This window comes from Melanerpes formicivorus, unplaced genomic scaffold (genome assembly GCF_026170545.1).
Source record: "Melanerpes formicivorus ecotype bairdi unplaced genomic scaffold, bMelFor1.0.p_v2 SCAF_76, whole genome shotgun sequence".
In the NCBI taxonomy this organism is placed as follows: Eukaryota; Metazoa; Chordata; class Aves; order Piciformes; family Picidae; genus Melanerpes; species Melanerpes formicivorus.
In genome coordinates, this window is record NW_027142428.1 from 551,729 (window position 1) to 573,210 (window position 21,482).

The 21,482-nt window shown below is 41.7% G+C and overlaps 1 protein-coding gene across 2 annotated transcripts in view; it reads right to left on the reverse strand.

Moving 5' to 3' along the window:
• Positions 1-21,482, reverse strand: part of ARMC9 (armadillo repeat containing 9) — a 66,851-nt gene that overhangs the window by 9,102 nt on the left and 36,267 nt on the right. For both annotated transcript variants that reach the window (XM_068163913.1, XM_068163912.1), the window contains 7 exons: positions 18,957-19,031; positions 17,844-17,934; positions 16,115-16,173; positions 11,230-11,334; positions 10,406-10,521; positions 5,929-6,053; positions 2,185-2,314 (listed from right to left, as the gene is read on the reverse strand). In XM_068163913.1, the coding sequence (XP_068020014.1) occupies positions 2,185-2,314; positions 5,929-6,053; positions 10,406-10,521; positions 11,230-11,334; positions 16,115-16,173; positions 17,844-17,934; positions 18,957-19,031 (701 nt within the window). The remainder of the gene's footprint in view (positions 1-2,184; positions 2,315-5,928; positions 6,054-10,405; positions 10,522-11,229; positions 11,335-16,114; positions 16,174-17,843; positions 17,935-18,956; positions 19,032-21,482) is intronic.

A 21,482-nucleotide genomic window follows, 5' to 3' on the forward strand; every position in this document is an offset into this window, starting at 1 on the left:
CAACCTCCCCACCATGGGCAGGGATACCTCTCAACTAGACTCGGCTGCCCAAGGCCTCATTCAACCTGGCCTTGAACAACCCCAGGGAGGAGGCATCCACAACCTCCCTGAGCAGCCTATTGCAGAGTCTCACCATCTGTGTACTGAAGAACTTCTTCCTAAGAAGAAGTTCTAATTGCAGCAGGGAGCAGCAATGCAGTGGCAGCCACCAGTCTGACACACATCAGTTAGAACAATCCTTTGTTCCCACGGAAATAAAACAACTGCAATAGTTCACTGCTAGGACCTCATTCTTCTCTGTGCACAATTTCACTGATCTCTGTGCAGCTGAATTCCCAGTTTATGCTATGAAAGAAGGGGAACAGCAGTGATGGCATCATCACCACAACCAAGCCTTCCTTTTCTCATACATACTTCTTCTAGGAAGGTCTTGGTATTTGCCTGCCAGGAAGGAAACATCTCTTACTGTTGTCAAAACTATGACCGAAGCAGTGATTTATTCTCTCTGATTTGCAAACAAATTAAAGTATGCTTCTAAGAATGAAAGCATGAAAAGGCAGGCCTAGCTATTGCAACATCAAGGTATTAACAAAAGACCCTTGACACAGGGAACCCCGTGTTTGCTCAGCCTGTGAATGGCTGCCCTCCCACATCCGTAACTCGAGGCTGCATTGGTAAATACAAACTACTGTAGGCATGCACAGGAAGCACGCAATGAAAAGATAGTATCTGTACCTGTGCCTTCAGTTAGAGATCCATTAATCACTGGCATTTAGACTTTTATTGGCAAATAAAAAAAAAAATCTAAGATTAGTGGGGATGTGTCTTTTTAATGCATAATGATTTTAAAGAAGCAAAGCCTCTCCCAAGGTTGTGGGGCAAGACGTTGCCAACTTGCCTTGCTTCTTGAAAGCCCAAGCCTGAAAAATAATCTCTCTCTCCATCACAAAGCAAGCAATTTGCCCATAAAATTTTCATGGTTTGTGTTTATTTGTTGTATGTGCTTAGCTACTGTTAGGAGAGGCAACAGAGCAAACCAAACAGCACTGCTGGGTTAGAGGTATGACTCCTAAGTATTTCGGTTGTTAACCAGTGATAATTTCTTGACAATATACCATGTCTCAGATCTCATGATGGAAATAGCACAACTGGGAAAAAAAACAACAACAAAACACCCAAATCCCACCAAAATCCCCTAAAAGCTCCCAAACCACACACAGGCATCTGTAGGCCAGAAGGAAACAAAGCTCTAAGTAGAGAGTCCATTTTTCAGAAGAGCTAGAGCTTTAACTGACACAAATAATTAAGCACTTCTGAAAAGCCAGATCCATAAAGAGGGGATAAAACCTTTCCTTTAACACATCTCCACCCTTTCTGTGTTTTACTTCTGGAATGTACTAGCTTTTAGAATGTCTCTACACTTACTGTTTAAAACTTGGCCCAATCAAATTAGCTGTAGGAAAAAAGCTGTTAACGTCTGAAGGATACATGCAGGCCCTGAAAGACTTCAGTAAACCTTGGTCCAATTGGGTAATGAATTCCTAGTTCCCATCCAAAATATATCATCACAGTCTTGCTATGACAAAGGCTTCACAGAGGGCTCAAGGTACCAACAGAACAAAGAGAGCAAGCTCTTCTACCTTTTTTGAGGATGAGTTGAAACCCATTTCTGGGAGAACTCATAATATTACCTCCCTTGCTATAATCATCTAGTCAGACTGTCAGACTCTGGTCGTGCAGTGCTAGCAGTTCAGCACATTTAAACACTTAGAATCCACTTAAATGCTTAATTTTTCTTCCTTCTTTAACCTTATTTCTGCCCTCTTCTCACAGTCTTTCCTATTTCTTTATTGATCAGTTATTTTTTATGGGTTAGAATCAAGTCATCTAAGGAAACCATCAGAAAGTTTTTCCTGCAGAAGACCATGCAGTGCATACATGTGAAATTCATTAATAATGTCTTGAGACTTCTCCCATTGTGGACCAGATGCTTAAAAATTGAACAGCTGCCTCTGGCAGAGCTGAGGGTATTTTGTTTGGCAAGCACCACCACAACCGCCTCAGACCAGACTCCATCACACATAAAATGACTTCACAAATTGTCTTTACAGCAATATGGAATTAGCCAGCAAGTCCCTTCAGACTGCTTCTGTACTTTTAGATACTCCTGTAGATAAATCATACCTGTGCAATTGCCCATTTACTTCGTCCTCCGTGAAGTCAATGGATTGGGAAGACAAGATACCATCACCAGCTGCAATGCTTTGGCCCATTCTGTGGCCTGGTGAGAATGCTTTAGATGACTTCATTTCAACTGCAATGTAAAAAAGAAACACAGTTCAGTGAGGAGCTGTCTCTATACAGTTTTACTGCAAACACAATCAAGTCACAGTTCCCGCTGTATGAAGGAAACCTTGGGATAATGACAGGCTACTGAGTGCACTACAGTTCATCAGCTGAGCCAAGCCAACTGCAACTGTGCACACTTCCATCCCTTTGCAGCTGGGAAGTAAGACAATCTTGGATCATTTTCAAGGCAGCTACATTTTGCACTTGCAATGGGCTAGGAGCATGCAGACCGTTAGTTAACATATATCAAGCTAAATGACCAAGATCCCATGAAAGCCACTGGAATGCAGCCACTTGAAGTTGTCTGTTCAGATCCACAGTAGCTACTGTGGACAAACCCCAACGTTTTATACTTCAGTTTGACTTCAGGTCTACTGCATTTGTTCAACGTCCCTCACTTTCTTCCTTGCACTAATGGAGAAGGGAATGACAGCCAGTTTGCTGAGAGACACAAGGCAACCGAGATGTACAAGTTCAGTAAGAGCTGAGGAAAATCCCTGGCTCTGTTTGTCCCATGCTCAGGACAGGTTGCTGTCCTGATTTAGTCTCACATGCTGATGTGGATGCAGATCAGGTCACTTCCAGACAACCACTTGGCTGCCCAGTGCATGTTCCATCTGGCATTCAGCATAACAAAAAAGGGTGACCAGGGGTCATCTATAGTCCACAATTTTGCTGCTCATAGGAGTCTAAAAAGAGAAGAATCAGAATTACTGATTCTTTACCAAAGTGATATAAAGGATGGACTCCTTAAAAACCAGTCTAACTCAAGAACAGCTGAATATATGCAGGCATGGAGGACATAAGTGCTGCTCTCATGTTCAGAAAACAAGAAGATCAAGGTTTCTTGAGGCTAAACTTAGCTTCTTTGAGATGTGACCTTGAAGATGCTAACTGCTCACACGAAGCTTTTATTCTAGCCATCTTTTCACTGTTGGTCCCTTACTATTCGTTTCGCAACCTGACTGCATGAAACTCTGAATCCCAAAGTATTCATGTAAGGCTGGAAAATGCATCTGAAGTGAACAGGTTCCTGGTACTGCATAAGGACCATCAGAACTCAGTAAAGTGCGTATTTAGTTCACAGTAAAGATGTTTGATGGGTCTCTAGAAGCAGTACAATTATTTTTACACCTTTCTGTTACGTACTGCTCCCTGCTGTATCTTAGAAGGCACCAGAAGACAAAGGAATTATTTTCTGTTTCCTTAAAGTCTTTCCAATTTAAAAATTACAAACCCCACTGCCTGTGGAGAACAGGATGTCCAAAGATCCAGCCTGACTGCCATTATACAGAGTGAAAGTCCTGTCAGTGACATGAGCAAACAGGGGATCTCTCCTCTCAAGTTCCCTCTCCTCTCCAAATCCCCAAGATAAGAAAAACAAGCATGTATCTCACTGGCCACTTGAAAAAAAAACTCAAACAAGTCTCTGACAATCCTTCAAGCAGCTCAGTGTCATTTCATTAGCTGGATTAGTGCTTGGAAGAATTGCTGCTGCCACACACAAAAATGATTTCTCTTTTTACACATATAGCACATGTGAACTTGCAATAGAATAGAACAGAATAGAATAGACCAGGTTGGAAGAGACCTTTGAGATCATCGCGTCCAACCTATTATCCAACACCACCTAATCAACTAAACCATGCAACCAAGCACCCTATCAAGTCTCCTTCTTAATACCTCCAATGATGGTGACTCTACCACCTCCCTGGGCAGCCCATTCCAATGGGCAATCACTCTCTCTGTGTAGAATTTCTTCCTAACCTCCAGCCTAAACCTCCCCTGGTACAGCTTGAGACTGTCCCCTCTTGCTCTGCTGCATAAGCTGGCCTCCAGGGTTTTCTACAAGAAAGAGTACAATCTAGTAGTGTTATCAGAATACACCTGCAAAGAATTTTGACTGAAACAGTAAAGTTGGCAGGAATTACTTCAGCATGGAGGCTTGAAATCAATATTCACCATCAAAAATGAGCATTTGCTTTGCTTGACTTACGCAAACTCCCTATTTAAACTTCCCCATAAATGTTTACAGTCAAATTGTCAGACAGCCTCAGCAGCACAGCAAAAAAAAAAAAGTGACAGAGGTGAGTGAATGCATTTCCCTGCAAGATATTATCAAAGTGTGGTTCAGAAGGCATGCCGGGCTGCTGGTGGCTGCATAATGCCTCAGGAATTGCATGCAATTACGCTTTAAAATAGGAACATTTTGATACCTGCTTGGTTTAACTTCCTTTAAAAAGCATGAGTATGTAAAACTCCATTGTTTTTGTCTTTTGCATAGGAAAATCGTCAAGCCAGTATGCTCTCAATTAGATTACAGCCTCTGCTATTCTGAGTTGCTGGCCCTGGCCAGCTAAACCTCCCCACAGAACGGGATCAGCTACAGCCCAGGCGCTACTGTGCGGAGCGAGGCTGCAGACCAGCAGCTCTCATTCCTGCACGACATCGAGAACTCAAACGCCCATCTTGACCAGGAGCTTCATCCCTGCTTCTCTCACATGGCTTCCACTCAGCATGTGAAATTTATCAGCTCCAGGCATTACACAAGCAAATTCCTATCTGCAAGACCTTGGTTACTTTTCTCAGAATCCTTTTCATTTCCGCTAGGAAATTTAAAAAAAATAGAAGAGAGAGCAAAAAGTATGCTGCTGCTTTGCTGCTTCAAAGCATATTTTCCAGCAGAGTAAAGGCATGCTTTGTCTGAACTTCTTAATAATTCTGTACCGGATACGCTGCAAGATCCTTCATCTGAGACTGCAGCGCATCTTGCCTTAAATTCCTAATTGGAAATGTTAATGAATCCCCGCCAGGAAGGCTGAAACTCCCACATCTAAAATTCCATGACCCCATGGGTATCAGAAGTTCAGAAACGAGGTATTTCAGAAGCCTATATCCTTTTAAATTCCATCACATGTTTCTGAGCTCTCAGGTCCAGCTGAGTTTGCATTAATTTCGGTTGAAGTTGCAAGGCCAGAATCTTTAGCAGCATCACCCACAATGTAGCTATACAGCACATGGGGCTTCCCATCCTCCACAACCTTTTATGGTTTGAATGCACTTGCAAATCTAAGCAGATAACTGCAGCTGCCTTCAACTTTTTATACAGAGGTCTAGCCAACAGAGCCTGCAGGTGCCAGCAGACAGTGATTCATTTAGATCCAAACAAGGGTATATTTGATCAAGTAAGGGGCTTTGCCTGTTGGGAAGTGCAGTGTCTCTGGACTCCAGCTCTTCTCCTAGCCAAAGGACATCACAGAGTGAAACACAGCACACTCTGCACTTTGGAAGCCATTAATAGGATCCTTGGCCCTTCCACAGGAAGCAAGATGGAGTGAGGCAAGTGAGACCATTGGTCTCTGCTGACCACACATTCCCTTCTGCAGCCATTCATTCAGCTCAAGCCAAAATCCCCCTAAGGGTCCTCCAGGCTGCCCCAGGGTCTATAAATAGAGAGCCAGTGCCAGGGCTACATTTTAAAACCATAAAACCCAACAAAATACAAGCTAGTCCCCAAATGCCTGCTTCAGTCAAGAAAGCCATCAACAGTTAACAACAGCATTCACAGTACACACTTACCTGAAGGCGAAATGCAGTGGTCAGAAATGCTGGACCTGCTCCCACCACAAACAGGGGGAAGACCACTCGGCAGAGACTGAAGCTTCTCATCCCTGTCGTGACAAGAATTGGTATCATTTTCTGGCCTGGAGAAGAAAGGAGAATGCAGAGTGATGAATGCTTGCAGTATAAGAAGTTGCATGAGTGTAAATTCTAATTCCTTCTAATTGCCTGTAGAGCAGTCAAAGGTACTGAAATGGTTTTAGATTTCATACTGCAAAGCTAGTGCTAAGGACATAATTTAATGAATTCCCCAAGCCAGCTGATGTTAGACATAGTCAAAATGAACATTTTTTTCCTACTGCAATAAAACTGCCAAGGAAAGGAAACCATAACTCCTTACAGTATGAAGACCCAAAATACCAGCAGGACACTTAAAGGAAAAGGCTTTAATAGTAGGCCTGAGAGGTCTTCAATATTTAGCTCCTGATTTGCTCCTGAATATTACAAGCATTTCACTTTACAGAACAATCTACAATAAAGACTTAAACCAATGCAAGTGGTAAGTAGAACTGATGGTTTCCCAAGTGAGATGGATCAGTGAGAAATTGAAGTAGCTGAAGGACAGAACAGGGAAAAGATTGGTTAGTAATAAGCAATAAAACACAGCAGAAGCAAGAGATTTGTGAAAAGAAGTTGGCAGACACAGAAAATTTCTCTGCCCAGTATCAGGTTAAGGTAGCTAGACTATATCTGTAGCTAGAAAGGATGCAATCTGAGGAGGCAGTTAATGATTTCACAGCTAAAACAGTTTCTAAGGAAACAGCTAGCTGAATATTAAGTAGTTCAATCCCTTTTGAGTGATCTCAGCCAGTGAGTCTTTAAAGAGGACAGGGGGGTTTAAAAAAAAGAAAGCCAGCTTTCCAGTATTTCCTGGCTCCCTCAGCTGCATACAGCAACAGCCTGTCCATATAGGGATCCCATGACAACTTATGCAAAGTAACTAGAGCCTTCTCTGCACTGGGAAGTCATAGGAAAATTAGCATGGAATAGCTGCTACATGTGCAGTGGCTATTCTGCATTCATTTTCTGTGTGAATACTTCTATTCAGCACTAGAAATCTGCCCCTCCCCACCTCTTGGAGGTATGAACCGACAACTCAAAGAGATACATTATAGTACCTCCATCAACAGCTGCCTCTGCCCTGACGTGTTAAAAATGGAATATGTTACGTCAAGTCTCACATGAAGACATTCAAACAAGTTATACTTACTCCAGTTCTGGCTGCAAGCATTTATACAAATGTTTACTGCAGTTTAACTACTACACTGGATCCAAAACTTCAAATGATTGAGATCAGCTGTCCCAGCTTGTCCCCATGTAGACAAGCTGCATACAAGGCTAAAAAGCATGACATTTTTTTATGCCATTTCCTCTGATACATATCCCAGACACTTAAAATTATTTAAAATATGAAATACATCCAGTTTGTATAGTCCTTTCAAATTAAGGCAGCTAAGACTTGGTCACTTTTACTGTCTTCCTCTTGCAAGGCTTCCTAAGAGAGTATGTTCTCATTTTACCAAATGAATTCCTACTAAAATTGGGATAGTATAAAAGCCATCAAAATGTGTTCTTCTCTGTTGTAACATCTAGCTCAAGAAAGTCTTCATCTATTTAATGTGGTTTTCTTGCACACAGATCAGTTAGATAAAAAAATACAAACTTCTCACTCAGGGTGGTACCTCATGCTTTCTACTTAAAGCAAGGGAGCAAACACTCACATTATTTCTACTGTTTGGCCAGAGCAGGAGGGAAAATATTTTTCACCATGTCAGATTTCTGCTGTTTACATTTTATCTCCCTCGTTTTCCAGGGAAGCAATTCATAAAGACTGCTTCACACCATCAAACCAACACTTCTCTTTGACCCAAAGCTACCAGAACCAATGTGGTAGAAAGAGTGCTGCTTTTAATTTGTATGCAGCAGTGTCCTGAAGCCATCTTGCAGAGGCATGAGCTGCATGTTCATCAGGAGAGTCAAGCTTTGACAAAATATGGCACCAGCATCACGCTGGTATTCCAGGATATTTAAAGTGCTGCCTGGGTAGATGGTGGTAAAGAGAGGCAGCACTTCTAGAGATAATTTCTGATGCCAAAACTTCTGATGGGCAAAATACTGTGCAGAGGAAATGGGACCTAGAACTCAGTAGCACCAACCCCACAGTACAGTGGCACTTATATAGCTAGTCATGTATTAGCCAGTTGAGATTTTTGAGGCCTGCAGTTCTTTAAGAGGAGTGGAGAGAAAAGATTAGATATTCACTATGCCACTAATATGAGCTTATATTAATGAGTTGCTGTTTTCTTCTAAAACACACACACACACATTTAATTTATAGGAAGAGGGCTTGCAAAAGCTGTGGACATTATGATGGTGTAAAATTAAACAGCTGTGAGAATGCTGTGACTACAAAGTAAGAAACTCCAAATCAGAAAGCAGGTTACACCAGGCACAAGTCATAGGCACCATGCTCAGAGTATATTACTCTTGTCCATTCTAAGGCCCTGGTAACTTAATCAATTTAATCCCATATGAATGGTAGAGCTGCCACGTGGGCAACTCAGGAGGGCTGCCAGTCAGATCATCTGCTTGTAGGAATACTATCCCCAGCACAAGCTAAAGGGGAAAACAAACCTGGGCAAGATAAAGATGCAACCACTCCCAATGCAAACCAGTAGGCTTCTATCAGATTCAACTACACTTGCTGAACTACAGCTGAAATCAGTCCTCACTGTTTTCTGCATGGGACTCCCACACTGAAATGGGGAAGAAATGTACTTTAAGAAATAGTAAACATGAACATGAAAGCAAAGAGTGGTAGGAGGGATGACAAGGAACAGTCCCCTAGGTGCCACCTCTACCTTCTAACTTTGTTAGACTGCTGTATTTCAGGTTACCCCTTCATTTTAATGTACTTAGATACACCAATATTGTGACTTTTGAGTACTCATGTCTATACTTTCTTAGAGTGACTTGTACTCTTTTAGCTTAAGTATCTGCAGAAATGAAAACACCAAATCCTCCTAACTGCTGCCTGTATCACAGCTACCTAGATTTGATAAAATCCCAAATTGTATGCAACTGAAAACCTCATTTAATCTGAGATCTCATTGCCATTTTACTTCATTAGTCAGGACAGGGAAAAGGAGAAATCTCAGAAATTAAGAGACAGATGGCAGAGCATATTCAAAGAGCTCAATACTGTAAGATTTCTTTATTCCATTTACAATGCAGCCTTCTACCTCTGACCTGAATCACACAAGAGCAAGGTGTCACAGACTCTCCTGCTGGAAAATGCATTTCTTCCAAAGCAGGAAACCCAACCTACAAAGGTTTTTCTCTTTTCCATTTTCTTCTGCTACCCACTCTTACAGGTGAGTAGCAAATCTCCCCAGAACAAGATACTTCCTTGTTAATGAAGTGGAAGATCCCAGGCATTTTAGACACTCCATGCAACTTCTCAATAGACTATACCATGAGAAAATGAAGGAACTATGAACAGGCAGGATATAATACAAATTTAAATCAAAATCATGGGTAAATAAAACTTATCAGTAAACATTTACTCAACTATTCCAAATACATTAGCTTAGTCAATAAGACCTTTCTCTGCCTACAATATTCCTCGCCTACAATATTCCTCTCCTTTCTTTCTTTCTTTTTTTAAATAATAATAATAATAATAATAATAACCCAGGTTGGAAGAGACCTTCAAGATCATCGTGTCCAACCCATCAACCAATCCAACCCACCTAAACAACTAACCCATGGCACCAAGCACCCCATCAAGTCTCCTCCTGAACACCTCCAATGACGGTGACTCCACCACTTCCCCGGGCAACCCATTCCAATGGGCAATCACTCTTTCTGTGAAGAACTTCTTCCTAACATCCAGCCTAAACCTCCCCTGGTGCAGCCTGAGACTGTGTCCTCTTGTTCTGCTACTGGGTGCCTGGAAGAAGAGACCATCATCCGCCTGTCTACAGCCTCCCTTCAGGTAGTTGTAGAGAGCAATAAGGTCACCCCTGAGCCTCCTCTTCTCCAGGCTAAGCAACCCCAGCTCCCTCAGTCTCTCCTCATAGGGCTTGTGTTCCAAACCCCTCACCAACTTCATTGCCCTTCTCTGGACTCGTTCCAGCAAGTCAACCTCCTTCCTAAACTGAGGGGCCCAGAACTGGACACAGTACTCGAGGTGTGGCCTAACCAGTGCAGTGTACAGTGGCAGAATGACCTCCCTGCTCCTGCTGGCCACACTGTTCCTGATGCAGGCCAGGATGCCATTAGCCCTCTTTTGAAGCTGTCTTTAAGAAATGACAGTGGCAATGCACTTTTTACGTGGGGAAGGTTTCTTTATCAGGGAATGCTGGAGTGTTTGGTTGTTTTTTTAAAAAAAGCTTTAGAAAAAAATCCATCCTGGTCTCATGTTTGGACTTACATTAGGTACACAGTTCTGTGATAACCTGGCGTCACAGGCCTCTGGAGAGGCTCATCTACGCTCTGATGACCACCAGGAAACAGCTTCTTCTTGGTTTTTGGAGTATGAGTCATTATCTGATACACAGAAAATAAAGAAACGTAAAAAGAGAAACAAACAACAGAGAGAATGCAATGGAAAGATGATTAACTGGAACTGCACAGAAAATATCACAGACACCAGATAAAATTCCCAGGCATCGCTGTAGGCTGTTCCCATCATCATCAGTAGACCTATAGGCTCTGAGATCCAGAAGGTATCCCACCATGTGAATCTCAAATTAGTCACAGCACACTAAATGGCATTTGTGCAAACTTAGGGCTTTTTTACTTAATGGATTTTTGCTGCTTGAGGTAAGACAGAACTTGAGCGGGTGTAACACCTGCAGGAGCAGCTGACTTTGCAGTTCTTCTGTGTTTGTTTGTTTGGGTTTTTTATAATAACTTCAGACCAGCAGAGTGTTCCAGTACTAACTTGCTCACAGTGCTTTGCTTTGCATGCCCACAGAGTCACTGAGGTAGGACTAGAACCCTAAGGCTGCCTTTAGCTTATTACTAAGTCACAGCCTGACCACCTCGTGTGAAAGTGTAGCTACCTTTCTCAGACTTATTCTGCTTCTTCTGAAGAGCAGCTAATGAATAGATTGTGAAAGACCTGGACTGCTATGCAGGTAGAATCCAGTTCTTCAAAAAACAAAGTGAAGAAAAGATTTAAGTGATGAAACTACTGAAATTAAACAATTGAGCAAATTAATTTCTACTCAGATCCTAACAAAAGGTACTCACTCCCAAGTACTCAGTTGTCAGCAGCTTCTCTCCCGCAAGCTCTCCCAGTTGAGGCTGCAAAACTTCATCTTTGTCCAGATCAGCCTCCATGATGTCATGGTCCTCCTGCAACAGCAACACACATGTTCTTTCAGCTCAGGTTCCAAGAAGTTTTCATTTAGTTCTCACTTCAGCAGTCACTTGGATGATATGTGTCAGACAAATGACTATTAGTACTGCACATGTAAGTGGTAATGTACGAGCATTTTCCACCCAAAAAGCAGACGCCTAGGGACAAACTCTTAGAGTAGCCAATAATATGGATACTTGGGACAGTGCTCTACAAAAATAGCATGAGGGGAAAAAACATTGGAAGTGTGTACAGGGAAGGTATTTCCTACAATGGAAATGGCTGACTGATTCCAGTCTTTATTTGCTGCAAAATAATGAGGTTACCATCACTCAGACCAAGTAGGTGCTGGCTTTCTCAGAGCTTTACAAGCTTGCCTTCTTTGCACATTCAATGACCTCTTTACACATGGCTTCAACCTCCTTAAGTTTTGGTTTTATTTTGTTGTTCTCCTTGCTCATCATCTCCTTATTCACAGGCACTAAGCAGATAGAAAATGTACAGGCAAAAAGGGCTCAATTCAGTAGCTCAAAGCACCATCCAGTTCTACTTCTGAAATACCCTACCTGGTTCTCTACTGTGGCTCAGAAAGGGCACAAACCTCCCACAGGACCCAATTCATCTCCAACAGCCTTATGCAGGTGCTTTTGATGTGGTAGTTAAAGAGACATTAGATGCCTGTGGGTGAACCACTGAAGCAGATACAGAACTACTGCAAACAATCCATGCAGTATTCTGAGGTTTGGAGCAAAATTTTCCATAGTGCATTTATTCATGTGTGGATTTAATAAAAAAAACCCCTTAAGCTCTTCTGTAAGTGCTTTGAAGATACCAGGTTGTCAAGCTTCTTCATCCTCCTAAAGAGGTATTCTCTAGACAATCAGCCATAAAATATAACACTGTATAGACCTCAGAAGGTGTTCAATCTGCCTTTCTCTCCAAGGCAAGATAAGTTACAATCAGCCCCTCATTACCTGGGAAGCCAGGTAGGTGGGGAAAATATCCCAGGTAGTGTAAAAACACAACTAAACACTTGTGGACTGGGCCACAATCATCTGTGTCAAGCAAAACAAAAACCCACTACACTCCAAACTCCACAATGTACTACATTTTGAAAGAAAGAAGCTTAGAGGTTGCCAATAGGAGCCTTATACATGACGAAATTATTTCAGTTTTTTAAAAATCTGTTATTAACCAGCACCAGAGCAAGAGGACACAGTCTCAAGCTGCACCAGGGGAGGTTTAGGCTGGATGTTAGGAAGAAATTCTTCACAGAAAGAGTGATTGGTCACTGGAATGGGCTGCCCAGGGAGGTGGTGGAGTCATCATCACTGGAGGTGTTTTAAAAGAGCCTGGATGAGGCACTCGGTGCCATGGTTTAGTTGATTAGATAGTGTTGGGTGATAAGTTGGACTTGATGATCTCAAAGGTCTTTTCCAACCTGGTTAATTCTAGTCTAGTCGAGTCTATTCTACTCTACTCATGAAGCATCAAGAGCTAACAGTTTTCTTTGAGGGTGCTTTACAGAGGACTGCCAACACTGTGCCCACATCAGAACATCACCCTTCTCTCGTGCATACATGATGCATTTCATTTCTCTTCACAGATCATCCTTGGTTTCCCCAAGTTCTACCCCTTCCAATAACCTGGTTGACACATTTTGTCAGACTGAACACCACCTCTCCCTGCCAGCCTTGCCGCATGATGTTACTTAACATACCAGTTAACTTAGCCTGAATGTATCCTGCCTCAGCCTCCTTGTACATGAGAAGAGCTTTGATGGATGTGCTATCAGGCACAGGAATAAGGCCCTTCCCTACAGAAGAGAGTGCTGATGATGATGTCTACAAAGGTCTTCCTGATTTAATATTTTGTAATCTTTGGTTAAATACTTTGGCTTTCAGTTGCCTGCTTTTATTTCTGTGATGGGATAGAACACATAGTTTAATGGCAATGGGACATTTATTTGAGAGGTGTTCAGGAAACATGTGGACATGGCACTTTGGGATGTGGTTTTATGGCCGTGGTGGTGTCAGGTTAATGGTTGGATTTGATGGTCTTGGAGGTCTTTTCCAACTAAACCAATTCTGATTCTATGATTCCACTGCTGAAATAACACAATTGGTTCCCTGTTCATCGCTGCTCACAGGCTAGAGCAGACAGTAGCAAAGTCCTTTAATGTAGCAACTTGAAGTCCTGTGGCTAGGTCTGTGACTAAGCTCTCTTTCTTTTGATGCAGTCTCTAGCTGAAGTGTATTTTCACACTGCAGTTTACTGATTTTATTGCTAGGTGTTGAGTGATGTAGGATCAGAAGGCATCTGATAAATCAGCACTGTGCAGCTAGTTATCTAACATGGCTCCAATTTGTAACTTCTGAATTAGAGCTATGATATCACATTCACTTTTACAAGCAGCTTTTAAAGATGGCCCAAGTCAAATAAAAGGAAGTGAAGATCAAACATTGAAGATTAATGTAAGTCAGTATTTCATAGAACAGTCCAGAGACTATTAAGCACCAGAAAACATGCACTGTGACAGTGGGTGTCAACACACCCCAGATGGCTAACATAACAAAGGTGGGTATGTACTCCAGAAGCCAGGGCATGCTGAGCCCTACACTAAGTAATTTAAAGTTTAGCAGACAAAACTGAAAGCTAGTTTGTTTCTGAGTAATAGCATAAACACAGATCAAAGCACAAAACCATGAAAGGTAACAGTAACAGCATGGGGAACCTTTGCATGCTCTTGGAAACAGTAAAAGCTGGAGCAAAACCTGCCAAAGAAGTCCCCATAAAAATGACTTTGTTGTTTCTTGAGTTGTGAAGGTATAAATACTGGTATTGAGTGGATCACAGTAAATTATAGTTTCAGTAAGCAGTCTGAATGCATGCTGCTAAATTGGCAATATATAGACATATTCTGAAATACGTTTGGTCTGTGGTAGTTCAAAGTTCTATAAACATCAGATGTTACCACAGAACCCCACCAAAGAACAGTACCTCACAGCACTTCTAAAATAAAGGAGGGGTCTCAAACACTGAGGCAGAGTCAACACAATCTTTGATTATTTAACAAAGTAAGGACATTATGCATTTTGTGTAGCATTTTGCTGCCGTGCTGTTTGGAAACTCTGCTTTCCAAACTGAGGGACTAGGAAACAGAAATGGAGCTCCCAGCAGCAGTAAGGATTGAGAACATGCCACAATTAATGTTAATTTTAAAACTGGCTGAGTGAGTCCTTTTAATATAATAGCAAAGCTAATGAAAAATGGAATCAGACAATTCTCTGTTTCAAAAGCTTACATTTATTTTTGAGTCAAATTCTATGAAGTGACAGAATTTGAATCAGGTGATGGTTAAGCTGTAAAAACTGATTAAAAAAATTATCTGAGAGCCTTGGCTGGGGTTGTGAGCAGCAGCAACTTGTCTACAGGGTATGACTGAACAGGAGAATTCAGCTTCCTTTCATTCCCATGAGCAGGTAAAGTAATGGAAGTGTTCAGTGTTATCGTGCAATTCAATGCCACACCTTTCATGAAGGAGTCTCTTATCCCTGTGCTTTCCTAACAGAACACAGTATCCTTCAAAAACGTATTCTGGAGCTCCAGCAAAAATATCACCACCTTGGATTCTTATGATACACCTAAGACACCCAAAGCTTCAGAACATCAGTTGAGCAGCACATTCAACAAAGAGAAGTTACAATGTTTAGTTCCCACAAACAGCAAGCTTGCACAACGAGCAGTGATTTTGGGTGGGAGGAGCAGAAAGATTAGTGAAAACTCACTTCAGGATCGCAGGAGGCGAAATAGTTACAATAATCTAATTCTATTAGAAAGAAAAGTTACTTTACTATATGCACTTAGAACAAAAGGGAGAGAGCTGATTGTTAAATAAAACTTCCTTGCAGCTCTAAACTTGGGATTTCCACATTGCTCTAAATTTAGGCAAAGTCACAAGGGCTCACGTGTGCACCACCTAGAGTGCTACAAGACAAAACCAAACTAAACGAACCAACCAGTGCAAAGCCTCCCTGTACACTGCCAGGCAAAGACTGGATTTGCCAAGGTGCTGCACCCCACGGCAGCTGAGAGCACACCACACCTGTTGCAACTGGAATATTTACATTTTCCCTAGCTTTCAAAACATGAAAGGCTCAACATGCATTTGAAAAACACACTCAGCCACCCTGCAGTAAAGTCAAGGTAAGGTTTAGACTGTAGCGTAGACAAGTGCTAGTGAAGAGTGACAAGAAGCCAGAAGAATGTGGATGCAAATGACTTGTATGTTTTGTGTCATATTCTTTGTTGATTCAGGACAAAAACTTGCATTTTCTCTAAAACTCTTAAGTATGTACCCCAGTAAGAACTGTAGTATTTACAGAGATCATTCATCACCTCTCAGTGTCACTGACTTCTTCAGGGCAAATACATGATATAGGTACACATATACACCCAGCTAAATATGCTTGAAAGCAAGAATTTTACTGCTTCAGTAACTCCTCATACCTTTAAGCATCTCAAACTATAATCCCTTCAGTTATGACAGAGGTGGTGACTTGCCAAAATGAAACAGTAGGGCTTCAAATGAAGAAAAGATAACAGAAACAGATTAAATTTTCTTGTTAATGCAAGAATAATTACATAAAAGTAAAAACACCACCAAAACAAACCAAAAAGCCACCAAATCCAAAGTGTGATTTTATTGATACAAGCATTTTCTGTCTAGAAGGTTAAGGATTTTTCTCAAAGGTGCCAGAAGGCCTTTACACTTACGTCCTCATCCTCCTCTTCCTCTTCATCATCAGATGCAATACTGTCATTTAATGGCTCATCTAGAAAGAAGCAAACCACAATGGTGTAAGTGTACAACTTATCAGAGTCTCCAGTTACTGCTCTTTTTACAAGGGGAATGTCTAACTTTTACAAGAGTAAGACTCAGCTTGCTTCTCATATAGACACCCCATTCCTTCCTAGACAGCTACTGGAATTATTTGCTCCTATAAAGCATTCTATGAATTACTGAAATCAGTTCATATCTGGGGAAAGGGCAGGAACAGAAACACTTTGGACTAATTATTTTCTCATAAATCCCACTATGATGTCTCGGTGCATTGACTGACAATAGTTGAAGAAATGTGTGTGCACTTGCAGGTTTCTCCATTTTTCAATTCATTTTAATAAGAGGCTCTACTTCTCCCTACAAACACTTCAACACTACACTGCTTTTATACATAAAAGATACTACTCACATAGAACAGATATTGTAACTTTTGGGCAAGTTCATTTCCTTAGCAAAAAGCAGCCAGGCTTATGCTGGAAATCTGCACACTCAACTTTTACCCAATAGTCAGACAAAACCTTTTAAAAATACCATTCACAGGTAGAAGAGGAGAGATTCTCTAACTGTGATGAACAGATATTGCATAGTGGCAACACAGTGCTTAAATACTTGAATGTTCCAGTACCAACTAGAACTGTCAGATATGCTGTCTTCTGCTCATCCCAAAAGCCAAAGAACGCAGTCAGACTTGTTCTATTTTTACTGTAGGGAAAGACTTCACCTGAATTCACACCCTTTCATTATTTGCCTTCTCTTTCCTCAGCCTTTTTTCAGCCACAGGGAACAGAAAATACAATAAATATTCCTTACACCTTAACACAGCATCTACAACTCCTGAGACACAACAACATACGCTCCAAAAAGGATGGTCTCTTGCCCCCTGTTCAGGGTGAGCCATTTTGGATAACAAAGCTACACACCTCAGCAGAGCAAGAGATGAGAAGCAGCAGGCCTAGTCCCTAAATCATGCTTTACAAATCACAGAATCACCAAGGTTGGAAGAGACCTCAAAGATCATCAAGTCCAACCTGTCACCACAGACCTCAGGACTAAACCATGGCACCAAGTGCCACATCCAATCCCCTCTTGAACACCTCCGGGGATGGTGACTCCACCACCTCCCTGGGCAGCCCATTCCAATGGCTAACAACTCTCTCAGTGAAGAACTTTCTCCTCACCTTGAGCCTAAACTTCCCTTGGCTCAGCTTGAGACTGTGTCCTCTTGTTCTGGTGCTGGCTGCCTGGGAGAAGAGACCAACCCTCTCCTGGCCACAACCACCCTTCAGGTAGTTGTAGAGAGCAATAAGGTTTCCCCTGAGCCTCCTCTTCTTCGTACCACCTGTTTATTTTTGCCATTGACAGCAGTCTTCTCATTACTGTGAGTCCAGTGGCATCAAAGAAAACAGTCAAGGTCATTCTATTTACAGTCCCAAAACGTTGCAATTGAGACCTACTCAGCCCTCTATTTCTTTTTAAGTGTAACACACAAGGAAATGTTAAAATACATCTGACATTCAAATCCTGACCTTCACTATTCACCGCCTCTCAGACCATCACACTGTTGTTATTCTTTGAGAGTTTCAACACCAAGTGAAAACATGAGCTTTCTTATGGCTTTTCTGAAAGATTTACAGCTCAGATAGCTGCATCTGTTCTTCTGACCTGAATTGAGCTGCTTGATAATAAATTCAATCTGCCGGATCATCTCTGCATTTCCTTCCTTGATAAAGCAGCGCAGAATTTCTTCCATTCCCTGGATGTAGTGGAAAAAATTGCTGGATCAGTATTTCATGTGACCACAGTCATGGAGTTTAGTTAGCTAAAGTGTCATTTTTTATTTTGTGAGGAGAAACAGAGGCAGTGTGAAACAAACCACTGTGTCCAGCTCTAAGGGCTCTGTTTTGTCCATACACTTCCCAAAGACAACAGAACTATGCTGTCTAGATTGCTTCTAAGTTTCAATAGAGAAGAACCCACAATGAACAGCAAATTTTCCAATACCTCTGCTGCTTCTGCCTTCTGAACTCAGCACACAGTAATCAACAGGAAAGGGTAAATTTGCATTCACAGAGACAAGGTTCAGAGAAGGAAAGTTAAAAGCAGACTTTGACCTTCTCCTAAACTCAGTTTCTCTCTTTGTGGCCCTTTGTAGGCTTGACATTGTCTTTAATCATTTAAGATGACTTCTGATCCACTGTGCTCTGTGAGGTAAACCATCTGACAACAGCTTAACTCTCAATCAGTTCTTAAGATTCAAAGATACACTACTATCCCAGAAATGGCTTTCTCAAATCCAGAAGTTAAACCACACTCACTACCATTAAACTAACTCCCACAGGAGATCAATTCCTAGTTCTGCCAAAGCCTTCCTTCTGCTGCTTTCCTCAGCTAACCATGTCTATATCAGGGAGAAATAAAAGCAGCAAGAGGAACTCAGCCTCTTAGTGGCTACTCAGTGTTAAATAGGGGGCAGAAGTAGCAAGTCAGATGAAATCATCTCCTGGGCCACATGTTTAATTTATAAGTTAGGCAGAATCTTTCACACTGATGGAGCTTCAGTTCTGGGAAAAGACCAAGAAATATGGCAAACATGTTTGAGACATTCATTCATACCTGTCTGAATATCAAAGGTGGAAGGCCTCTTTGGATTCCCTTCTCAAAATGCCACAGCTCCTACCTCACAATCCTGTCGCACACTGCTCAACAGGTGTCCGTGTGCATGCCATCTTTGGCATAAGTGTTAGCCTTTGTGCTATGAAAAGCAGCATCTCTTACCATTGCTCTGGCTTCCTCTCTGACAGAAGGGATGGCAAGAACGCTGTACAGTGCTCCATTCACATATGGTTGTATCTAAGAGGAAGAAATGGTCATACCACTAAAAAAAATTTGCATTCAACCTAGGGGACTATAAACAAAATTTAAGAGCCAAGGTTCAGAATAATTGTGTCCAGAGAGTTTAACCAGGCTGGTCTGCACCTGGAAAAATTCCCATCTTGAAAACAGTGAACTTTTAGGATGCAAATATACTGTGATATGGCTGACCTACATCAGCACTACTGTATGCAGGTTTCCACACCTCACATTCCCCCTTCTGAAAACCTATTCTTGAAAAATGACCTAGCCCTAAAAAAAGCAACCAAACAAGAAGATTAGTTTCTGACAAACACTAGTGGCAGTACAAAAAGCAGGACAAAGAGCAGGAACAAGATTGTGTCAGCATGAGCTTGAGACAGGCTTCAAGCATTGTAGCCTTAGGCAGGGTGATAAGAACTGTACCAGCTTCATATATCCTCTCACTCTGATGTCTGTTACTGTCCCTCAGGAGAGAAAAAAACCCAGCTAGCACGAAAGTTCTGTATTATAGTTAGTGGAACCCACCAGATCTGTCAAGCTAATTTTATCAGCCATTATGTAACTGCATGCTAACTTTGTGTTGACCAGCTGCTGTTGGGGCACTAAAGACTCCTGCCACCCTCTGTCAATACTATTGGAAAAAGGAACAATGAGCTAGGCTGGGAGAAGGGGAAGCAAGGAATGATAAGGAACTGGGATTTACACAAGGGTTCCTCAGTTTCTCAGCTCTCCTGGCACCCAAGAGCATTGCCTTCTACCTTCAACTTTGGTAACTTCTACCAGCTGCACTGGTGCAAATTGTGTTGTAAGAATGCATCCACAGAGAAGTTGCAAGGCCATTCCAAGGCACCAGTATGATAGCATTTTCTAAATACTTCAGTCTAGGGACTGGGATGTTGTTTTGTATCAGTATGCAGTGTCTTAACTCTCATCAATCATAAAAACAAAGCTAATGAAACAGTACAATAAAGGTATGCCAAGTTCCATCTTAATCAAAACAGTGCTAGTAAAGAACTGAACTACATCTTCTAATGAATCCATAAAACATTCCAGTCAAATTTATTCTCTATTTTCAGTTGAAGTGATAAACAAAAAACCCTGATGATACAATCATTGGATATAAATGTGAGATAGCATGTTATATTTCGCTACACCTTGCACAACCATCAAAGAAATTATCTAGAATATCCTGGTAAAAATTCTGCCTCTCTATGCTTTCAACTTGACTGAGTATTTGCCTGCATTTTAGTCCATGATTAAAGAAGTACCTGCAGCAATGCTTCATACAGCAGACTGCAGATATAAGAGTGATGTGTTGAAAAGCATTAGGTAGAAACAACTAATAATTTTTATCATCTTCTTCTGAGGTAATTTAATTTAGCATCTAAGATGCAAAGTATGTCTGGAGACTGAAACTTACAGAATACAGAATTAACCAGGTTGGAAAAGACCTTCGAGATCATCAAGTCCAACCTACCACCCAACACCATCTAATAACTAAACCATGGCACTAAGTGCCTCATCCAGTCTTATTTTAAACACTTCCAATGATGGTGACTCCACCACCTCCCTGGGCAGCACATTCCAATGGCAAATCACTCTTTCTGTGAAGAATTTCTTCCTAATATCCAGCCTAAAACTCCCTTGGTGCAGCTTAAAACTCTGTGCTCTTGTTCTGTCACAGGCTGCCTGGGAGAAGAGACCAATCCCCACCTGGCTACAACCTTCCCTCAGGTAGCTGTAGAGAGCAATAAGGTCTCCCCTGAGCCTCCTCTTCTCCAGGCTCCCTCAACAACTCCAGCTCCCTCAACCACTCCTCCATAGGTCTTGTGCTCCAAACCCCTCACCAGCTTTGTTGCCCTTCTCTGGACACATTTGAGCATCTCAACATCTTTCTTAAACTGAGGGGCCCAGAACAGGACACAGTACTCAAGGTGTGGCCTAACGAGTGCTGAGTACAGGGCAGAATGACTTCCCTCCTCCTGCTGGCCACACTATTCCTGATACTGGCTGGGGTACCATTTGCCTTCTTGAACCAGCAAAGGGTTAAGTAGCAGATAAATGAAGAGGTAGATAAATAAAGTGGCAGATAAAAAGATTTTAGGGCCTGCCTGTCACAGGTGCTCTGCTTTCTTATAATATTGCTTAAAACTGCTAGCAAATTTGCTTCTTCACACCTTATGTTTTACATAAGAGCTTGTACTCCATATTGTTCTTCTAATGAACTAGGTAAGCTTGAGATGATATGGTGTGAGATGACATTTACACATTATCAGAAACTGCAATCAAGAAGGCACATGGACCACATGGTAACTATGCATCTGACAGACTTTCATCCTTAGCTGCCAACATCTGTGGAATGGAATGGAATGGAATGGACCAGGTTGGAAGAGATCTTTGAGATCATCGAGTCCAACATATCATCCAACACCATCTAATCAACTAAAC